This window comes from Hylobates moloch, unplaced genomic scaffold, assembly GCF_009828535.3.
Source record: "Hylobates moloch isolate HMO894 unplaced genomic scaffold, HMol_V3 SCAFFOLD_5, whole genome shotgun sequence".
Lineage (NCBI taxonomy): Eukaryota > Metazoa > Chordata > Mammalia > Primates > Hylobatidae > Hylobates > Hylobates moloch.
The window spans coordinates 135808097-135818089 of NW_026652280.1; the positions used below are offsets into that span (position 1 = coordinate 135808097).

Below are 9993 nucleotides of genomic sequence, written 5' to 3' on the forward strand. Positions count from 1 at the left end.
ACAGAAGCAGTTCCGACCGAAAGGCAAGAGCTTGTCCCAGGAGGTCATTTGCCTCCCTGACACCCCTCCCTGCGTCCTCAACAGTTAAAAGCTGTGGCCCAGAAAGCGCCCTCCAGAACTGCAACTAAACCCCAGATTTCGGCCCAGCCTTTGGAGACATTAAAGGCCACTCGAACATCATTCCAGACCTAGTCACGGAAGCGATGCCCGCCTCGCAGATTCATAGGGTTCTTAAAATGGTAATTTGGAGTAAAATGTAACTCAAAGAACTTTGAATCATTCATTAGCATCTTATAATTACTCTGCTAATTAGGTTGACACGGCACTTAATCAGGAGTAATACGCCGTCTTGTCACTGGCACTTTCCATTACTCTGACATTCAACAAGAGACAGGTTGGAGACGTCCTAGAGAAAATAATGCAAGTTGATATACTCCAACGAGGCGTCACAGTCATGCTCCGGGTCCCAAGTGGATCCGCAGTGACTGTTTCCTTTCCAAATGAGCGCTCGCCGAAAGGGGCCGGGGGACAGGGGTGGACGGACTGCCGCGGGGCGCGGCAGGGGCGCGGGCTGCAGACCAGCCGCTATGGGTCCTGAGCCCTGCGCCCGCCCGACACCGCAGTGAACCGTGGCTGCCCCCGCCACCAGAGAACGCCTCGGGCATTAGCTCCCCCGTTCGGGAGAAAGCGTCTGGCCAGGCATTTTTTCCAGCACGGGCTCTCACTGGAGACCAGGCTGTGTCCCCAGCTTGGAGCCTCAGGCCTTGTCCTCCCCAAGAGTGCCTGGTGGACACGGACTCGGCTGTGTCCCTCTCAGGGATCCGCCGCCCGCCAGGCCGAGCCCGAGCGCCTGGGTTCGCTGGGGAAGAAATCAGAGCCCATAGCCGACCCGCCCGCTTATGCAAGGCTCCGGCGCCTGAAGTGACACACTTTTCTGTGGATTCCTTTAGGGATCTCCTTCCTCCGCTCTTAATGTCTTCGGACTATTCCCGCGCGCGTTTGGGGAGGCTGCGAGGGCGGCCGCGCTGGAGCCCAAAGGTAAGTCCCTTCCCATCCCCTTTTCTCTCTCTCTTCTGACTTAAGAAAACGGGCAAATCCTTGCTACTTTTGTTTTTCTTTCTCCCCTTTGGTTCCCTTTCTCTGGTCTCCCTCTGATCTCTTCCTCCCTCTCCCTTTGCCCCGCACTCGTGATTGTGGACACCGGGACCACCGGACTCGGAGGTCGGCTCAGGGCTGCGGGCGCAGGGATGTGCGGGTTCTCAAAAGAGCAGCGCACTCCGAGCCGAGTCCGCTGACGGGCTCGCGAGCGCTGCGCCTATTGGCTCCCAGCACGTCGGCGTCCCTCGCTCGCGCGGGCGCGGCCAATGGGGGCGCGGGGCCGGACGCGCGGCCTCGGCGGCGGGGGCGCGGGCCCGGCGCGGCGCGGGGAGCGGCGGCGGTGGCCGTGACGTCACGGGAGGGGGTCGGCGCCGCCCGCGAGCCGCCGGATTACAAGCGAACGCGCCCGGCAGCGGCCGGAGTCGCCCGGCATCACGTCTCCGTCGCCTCCTCCGCCTGTGCCTGCTCCTTCTCGTCGTCCTCCTCTTCCTCCTCCTCCTCGGGTTGCCGCAGCCGCTGCGGCCGTGTCTGCCCCGCAACTTTCCAAGAAAGTTGAGAAACTCGGCTACGGGGCTGCCGAGTGGCGCGCGGCTGCCACCTCGGGAGCCGCGGGGGAGTTCTGAGGGCGCGCGGCCGCACGGGCTTCGCGGTCGCTGCACCTGCCGCGTCCGCCGCCGCCACCGCTGCCGCCCGGTGCCAGGCTGTGGGCAGATTCCGGCGGCGGCGGCGGCGGCGGCTTTGGGGTAGCTTCCCGCCGCCTGCGCCTTCGCCTGGGTCCTCCGCGCCGCCACCGTCGCGCCACGTGCGCAGTCGTTCCTGGAGCGCAAGTTCCGAGCTTTCTCAGAAATTTTTTTAACTCCCCCGCCCCCCGCATCTTTTTTCTTCCCACCCCTACTTTTTGCATAAGAGAAAAAAAGTTGTGTCGAAAGTATCCACAGATTGCCACTTCCCAATTACCCTTCCTTCTCTCCCGCCCCACTTTTTTTTTTTTTTTTTTTTTTTTTTTTAAGCGGCGGCAACATTGTTGGTGTTTTTTTTTTTTTTCGATCGATAGCTGCCTTCGATTTTTCGGGGAGGCCCCCCCACTTCCCCTTCCCCCTTTCCCCTTCCCCCCCCCCCCCCCCCCTTTTTTTTTTTTTTTTTTTTTTTTTTTTAAGCGGCGGCAACATTGTTGGTGTTTATTTTGTTTTACGATCGATAGCTGCCTTCGCTGGTTCGGGGCGGCTGCTGAACGGCGGAGTGGCGTGGACCTCATGTAGAAATGACAACAATGGAAGGGGCCAGCGGGTCGAGTTTTGGAATAGACACGATTTTGTCCAGTGCCAGTTCAGGCAGCCCGGGCATGATGAATGGAGATTTCCGCCCGCTCGGTGAGGCCAGGACCGCGGATTTTAGGAGTCAGGCCACCCCATCTCCCTGTTCGGAGATTGATACCGTAGGGACGGCGCCTTCTTCTCCTATCTCAGTCACCATGGAGCCCCCGGAGCCGCATCTGGTAGCAGACGCGACCCAGCATCATCACCACCTCCACCACAGCCAGCAGCCGCCGCCGCCGCCGGCCGCGGCCCCGACGCAAAGTTTGCAGCCTTCGCCCCAACAGCAGCCGCCGCCGCCGCCACAGCAGCCTCCGCCGCCCGCCCAGCAGCTGGGCTCGGCCGCCTCGGCCCCCAGGACTTCCACGTCTTCTTTTTTAATTAAGGACATCTTGGGTGACAGCAAACCTCTGGCGGCATGTGCACCCTACAGTACCAGCGTATCCTCTCCCCATCACACCCCGAAGCAGGAGAGCAACGCAGTGCACGAGAGCTTCAGGCCAAAGCTCGAGCAAGAGGACAGCAAAACCAAACTCGACAAGCGGGAGGATTCCCAGGGCGACATCAAATGCCACGGTGAGTCCCGCCACCCAGCGCTCTCGGCCGTCTAGCTTGTCCTCCTGGTTCCCAATCTCCCCTACAGCCTTCAGCAAATCTCTGCTGGGGAGCGATTCCAGGAGCTTCTCGGGCGACTGGGCGACGGTCAAAAGACTGCGAGCTGAAGGGAGGCCTGGGCGTGCGATGTGGGGACTCTTCGAAGTTCTGTTTATTGTTCTACCCCACAACCTTCACGGCCATCCAGCTCCTTCGTTTTATTTAATTTTAATCTATTGGGGGTTGAGGGGCGGCGGAGCGCATCCGACCGGAAATACTTTTCGTTGATAAAAGGGATAGACTTGCAGTTTTTCTAGCCGAGACTTTGGGAATGGGAATGAGGGGAGGTGGGAGAGAGAAACCACTTAGCTAACGTGGATGTGATCACAACCTGGTGTTTATTCTTTAGTGCAAGTGATTTCACCCCCCCCCCGACTTTATTTCTAAACATCATCACAGGAATTATCGGTTTTAATGGAGGAAAAATTTCTGAGTTCATGAGCAGAGCAACTTTAAAAAAAATTAGATCGTGGTTAGTATAGGGAAGCCCATAAAAATGTGTAATCAGTTTCTTAAAAGCAACCTTCTTACCCTATGGCCTCAACTGAGTATTTGTATCCTACAAAGATTTTTGGCCCCTTACAAGTAATTAGGAGGTAGCATTTATAAAAATAAAATCTTATGAAATTGGATTAATCTCTTTTTTGTTAAAAAAAATAAGATGACAATGGAAATCGTCCTTCAACTCCCTTTCCCCATTTTCCCCTCAGACAATTTCATAAGTAAATGTGGTAGTCTTTGCATGGCAAGAGTTTTAACATACCAGGAGGGCTTTTTCTTCCTTTACGGATACATTGTTTATTATTATTGATCCTTGTTTTTCTGGTAAAGAAATGTGCTGACTGTCTGGAAGGTAGGATGTTGGCTCCTCATTTTACTATTATAGCATTAGCATAATAGTGTCCAAAACAGATGTACAGTCTGGTCTGGCGATTTTTTGTGCACCAACCTCCCCAGTGGGTCAATTAGAGAGATTATTGTTCTTCCTGCAGGGAAGATCAAGGAGCACTGCACAAACGGGTACAAACAGGGAGGGATTGACATATCGATTTCCCAGCATTTCAGTAAAAAACCAAAGTTGACAAATAGAATCCGGAAATCTCCATGCTATCACCTGGATGGGCTCAGTGATTTTGAGCTCAACTCGGTGTCTGGGTGACATATTCTTTGTGAAGCTTTAAAAGACCTGATGCAGGTGGCTTCAGAAAGCTTGATTCCAACATTTCCCAAGTGCATCTGAAAAAGTAAAACAAACACCCATAACTTTGAGAAAACAGAAAAAAGTAAAATGAAAAAGATGCTGCCTCCTCAAAAAAAAAAAAAAAAAAAAAAGAGAGTAGAAAATCTTTTACTGAATTTGAAAATCACCAAATCAGTGAAACAAAGTCATACTGAAAACAATAAAGAAAAGGGACAGCATCTCTCTCAATCAAGGAAACAATAACAAAATAACCCTTTTCAAACGTTTTATTTTAAAAAATTTTTACTTTTTAACTTCCAACCATGTGAAGATCTGACACCATTTTAGACCCCCTTTAGAACCTCTGAACAAGGTCCCATACTCTCCAGTCTGAAAACAATCCTCTTCCTCCACACGGGGTAAGGCCTGAGTGTGTGTGTGTTCTAGGGGTGGCAGAGTGTAGTCCCCCGAGGCCAGTAGTCGGCTTGGGAATGTGGAAGTGTATGCCAGGAGGACACTCAGTCCTTCCCCATTCCAGGCTAACTTACCACTGTGGCTGGGTTTCTATGGTAGGGACAAAGGAGGAAGGAGACCGGGAGATTACGAGTAGCCGCGAGAGTCCCCCTGTGAGAGCCAAGAAGCCTCGAAAAGCAAGGACAGCTTTTTCCGACCACCAGCTCAATCAACTGGAGCGTAGCTTTGAGCGGCAGAAGTACCTGAGCGTGCAGGATCGCATGGACCTGGCTGCAGCGCTCAACCTCACTGACACCCAAGTCAAGACCTGGTACCAGAACCGCAGGTAAGGGAGGCAGTTTGGGGGAGCAAAGGTGTCTGGCCATTTAAGTCATGATCATTGTACCAATATTCTTCCCTCCTGGCCTCCAGAGACTCTAAGGACTGAGAGTGACCCTGGAGTGGGCACTTGGGTGCTTTAAGGATGAGGCAGGGATGAGCCACACCCCCAAGGTGAGAGGGACCAAAGGGCAGCTGGAATTTGGACAATTTTGCACTTCTAAGTGCTTTAACAGGTGCTACTTTTCCTCTGAAACCCGAGCCGCTGGAAATCCCCCCACTTCATCCCCAAATCAATAAAGCCACACCTTCTCAAATTGAGACATCTGTGCAGCTGACACTTAGGTCCAGAGAGCCTGCGCGGTGCACCCCTTGGGCTCACCCCAGGCTGGTTCCAAAGGTTTGTAGCCGACAACACGGCCCGGCCCAGCTATTGCTATCTCCACAGAGCTGTCCCTCCAGCCTCGGCGTAAATGTCCTTGCTTTGGCCTGTGAGGCGGCTGGGAGAAGCAGAATCCAAGCCTTGGTCAGTGTAGCTGCAGAGACTAGGAGAGCCCAGCTGTGTTAGAGTAGGTTTGGCGGCCGCAGGCTGGAGAATCGGCAGCTGGCCAAGCATCCGGACAGAAAGAAGGAGGGAGTGTGTGTCTGTCCCCTGTACTGGCTGCCTCTGCTGTCTCAACATGGAGCTAGAGTGCTGCAGAGCCTGCCTGGCACTGCTCCTTCTCTAGAAGGGAAATTAAGAAAGCAAAAGTGGCTGGTAGTGCTCGCCGCGCCGCGAAGTGTAGAGTGGAAGCTGGGCAATCTGAGGCAGAGGTTTTGCTGCGTTTTCAAGCCTGGCGCTCATCTCCTTATCTCGATTTTCTCTCCCCCTCCTTTTCTCCCATTTGTGTTCTAATCGTCCATAAGTGCAGTTGGAAATGCCCATCCAGTTGTCATCTTTACCATAATTTTCTGTCTCATTACATACGGTTTCAGCCACCCTAATTCTGTCGGAAAACATTAGTGTCATTTGTAGCCAATTTAAAATGGGCGACATGTTTATTAATTTGGCTGGAGCTGCCGGGTATGGATGGCCCACCAGCCCTGCGTTCCTTCATAAGGCATTTGAGCAAACGCCTGCTCTCTTCTTCCTAGCAGGGTGTGCAGTGGGGGAGGGAGGAGACTGAGAAAAGCTGATTACAGGTTGTAATTGTTACTTTCTCTCTGAGGAGGAAATACCTTGAAATGCATTTCCCGCCTCAGAATGGCCAGGAGGTACTTTGCCCTTGGGAGAACCCTCCCTCAAATGAATTCCATTTTGAGACCTTGTTGCCATCCTCCCCTTAAGCCCCCTGCCCACTGTAAGGTCCTGTCAGGCTTTTGAGGGAAATATGTCTCCCAGCCCTGGGGACTGAGAAGGGCTGGGGTCCCTGGCTTAGGAGTCTCTGCATCCCTTTGTTTACAGTTTCTTCTCTCTCAGCCTGGGGAGGAAGGAAGAGGGGCTGAGAACAGACTCTTTGGGATTGTTGGGAGTGGGGGGATGTGGAAGGGGAACTAAGGAAGGAGGAAAGTGACTCTTGTGGAAGTCTCCTTTGGCCCTAAGGAAAGTTTCCAGAAGTAGCCAAACTACAAGGGGGGCAACAGCAGAGCAGAGATTTAGGAAAAGGAAGCAAGGCTTGTAGGATTTCATTTGTGAGGGTCTCAGCCACTGAAGGTGTAATTTACAGAACTGGCTTTGGGTTTGGGTCTTTCTGGGAGCAAGGCTGGGGCAGGAGATGTGGTGCATTGCCAGTTTGAAGAGGTCTCTGAGTCTTCCTGCCACCCAGGGGAGAAAGAAGGAGGCAGGAAGGGGCCAGAGAAGGGGCTGGGTCTTGGTGCCTGGACCATGCCCACAGCTGCTGGGTGCCTGCACACCCGCTTTCTTTCAGGACCAAGTGGAAGCGGCAGACAGCGGTGGGCCTGGAGTTGCTGGCCGAGGCAGGGAACTACTCGGCGCTGCAGAGGATGTTTCCATCGCCTTATTTCTATCACCCAAGCCTGCTGGGCAGCATGGACAGCACTACGGCGGCGGCGGCTGCCGCTGCCATGTACAGCAGCATGTACCGGACTCCTCCAGCACCCCATCCCCAGCTGCAGCGGCCCTTGGTGCCCCGCGTGCTCATCCACGGTCTAGGGCCTGGGGGACAGCCAGCCCTTAATCCATTGTCCAGCCCCATCCCGGGCACCCCACACCCCCGGTGAAAACATTGCAGCGAAGGCACTGCAATCCCTTTCCCATATCCCTGCCCAACCCGGACTGCTGCCCCTCCTCTCCCTGCTCCAGGCCACTAGGCCTCCCTTGCAGCCGACTCTGGAAGGCAGAGGAGTAAGAGAGGAAGATGCTTACCAGTGGGCAGGGGATCCCCAAAGAGGAACCAGCCCTCTGCTCTCCATCTCCCCACCCCTAGAAACAGGGCTGGAAAGCTCCCCCACAGCAGTGTGACTGGCGAAAATGCTGACCCCACACAGAGTGCGACCAGTAAGTGAAAACATCAACAAAAACAAAACCTCAAATTCTTTTTCAAAAATGACTTTAGGGACAAGCAGGAGGGAGGGAGGGGGGAGGGCTAAAGAGGGAAGAAAGAAGGGCATGGAGCGGAAACCGCACAGGCAGAGTGAACTGCAGATGGACAGCCAGCCTCAAGTGCTGAGGCAAAGGGCGTTGCCGAGGACATTCCGTCTGCCCAGAGAAAAGAGGAGGGTAACTGAGAACTTTGCACTGATTTCTCATGACCTTTTTTCTTTTGGAAAAGTGGCATGCTCCATAATATGAAAAAAATGTACATTTGAAAGACTGAGTGATAAGTGATATATCATATTTATTATATGTTGTCCAAAAAGAGTCACTTATATACGTTAGTAAAAACATGATTTTTCTTTTCATGTCTTTTCGATTCAGTAAAATAAATGCTTAGACAAAAATATAGATTTTTTTGTGATTGAAAATTACAAAAATAAAGTTTATCTTTTTTTAACAAGTGATGAAATCCAAGGGAGCTGATTTTACTAAAGCAGAATGTACTATGATGAAGTGCTGACTTGGTTTAGAACAACAAATTTCTTCTGAAATATTAGGAATTTACAAAATCCGTAAAGAGGTTGGGTTGGCTTGTATAAAGCAGCTCCATTTTTCGTGCTGGCCTCTTCGGAACCATTATTTGATATGTATGAGCTCCTTTCTCTTTAAGTGGATGGTTTCAAAGTAACCCTGGAGGCTGTGGGGGAAAATCTGTAGGCTGCGGGTGCTGGCTAAGTCGGCGGCCAACTTTGCTGCCGTCCTGACCTGCATAGAGGCCCCAGCTTCACCGGTGTGGTGATCCCTCTGTCCTCCCCTCCTCCTTCTTCTAGGGGTCTTCCTGGGGCAGCGAGGGTCCCAAGCGCTGGGCAGCGATGACAACGCCGGCAGGGGCTGGGCGGCAGGCGGACGCTCCTCGAGCCTCGCAGCTGTTCTGCTGCCCGCGGCTGGGCGCCCGCGCGGTCGGACAGCCTGTGAGCGGGAGGCTGTGGGACGAGCAATTAGGACGCCCCCAGGGGACTTGGAGAGGGCCAGCTAACAAACCCTTGTGGCGGCTTTGATCGTTGCCTTCTCAGTCCCTGGCGGCGGGCGTCCAGCCCCCAGCCCCCAGCCCCATGCGGAGCCGCTTGTCCTAGTGAGTTCGTTGTGCTGCGATGCCTGGAGCTCCTTTGCAACGGTGAACTCAGGCTGAGACTGGCTGCCAAGCCTTTTATCTGCACCCCTGGGACAGCTGGGACTGCAAAATAGGAGACCCTGCCCAGAGTGTGGAGGAGGCCCGCTGCCTGCTTTAGGAGTGTGTGTGTGTAAGTAAATGTTTGTAGCACCCTAGCCTAAGTCAATCATAAGCACCACCCCTCACCCCCCGCCAGGCTGGCTTCCCACCAGGCTCAGTGCTCAGGACTGTATGAAGGAGCCACTTAGTGGAGCATACAGTTCCTAGGTTGCTCCTACTTCTCTCCAGCCCCCACCCCGGGTCACTTCCCGGGTAGCCAGAGTCAGACCTCCTATCTGGGCATCCTCACATTTCTATCCTCACTCCTGCCCTAGTACAGTGACAAAGGGGTAATACAAGCAGCTAAAATACATCTGGACCTGGCCTCCAACTCTCTCTGATGGTTGAATCTTAGTGTAGTTAAAAATGTTTTTAAAAATGTGAAGTGACGTGGGAATGTATATTTAGGAGGGGTGGGAAAGAAGGAGGGAAAAAAAGTGAAATCCAGGTGGAAATGGCCTGAGGCACCTTGATCAGACCTTGGCTAATTAGGAAGTGGTTTGCAGATTTCTCTCTAGCTCATCAATTTGCTTTAAACTTGGTCTTGGTCTTGTTTGATTCTAACAAAAGGGTCTGGACTGGCCCTTCTCATTTTCTGCCTGCTTAGCTGAGACAAACTCAGATAGCTGGGCTTGGCTGCAAATTGGGCGCCGCTATGTCCAGTTAGGATGTCCAATACCTCGGCACTTAGCAGATCCTCCTTGTTTCATCTTGCAGTTGAGTTTTTTGATCAAGTTTAAACAGTTTAAAAGTGGTGTGCCTAGGCCTAAAAAGGCACTCTCCAAGGTTTGAGGGTGCTACAGCTTCTGTTTGCACTGAAACTGGGGCTGGTCAACTCTAGGCACAAGGAGGGATTTGAGAGGCCACAGAGTTTATGCATACAAAGAATCTTTACAAAGAATTAACTCAGATCCAGGTATGAAAAACACACAAAACTACAAATCCAAATAAGGCCAGAGCACCCATTTGCTGCCAGCAGTCCCCAGCCACCTGCAGGAGGGTGGGCCGGGAAGTCTGCCCACTGCCGCTTTACACTCAAGGCTGAACTTGGACTCCTGAGGTGGACAATGCAGGGGGAAGCACTGTGCCTACAGAGACCAATATCTCTTAATTAACCTCATATTGCTATTCTGCTAACAATTACTCAGGA

The 9993-nt window shown here is 52.8% G+C and overlaps 1 protein-coding gene across 1 annotated transcript; it reads left to right on the forward strand.

Moving 5' to 3' along the window:
- Positions 1–2237: 2237 nt before the first annotated feature.
- Positions 2238–8066, forward strand: BARHL2 (BarH like homeobox 2). The gene is made up of 3 exons (XM_032155400.2): positions 2238–2987; positions 4819–5044; positions 6945–8066. Exons 1-3 carry the CDS (start codon positions 2360–2362, stop codon positions 7255–7257), a joined length of 1167 nt encoding a protein of 388 aa, XP_032011291.1. The 5' UTR covers positions 2238–2359; the 3' UTR covers positions 7258–8066.
- The last annotated feature ends 1927 nt before the right edge of the window (positions 8067–9993 follow it).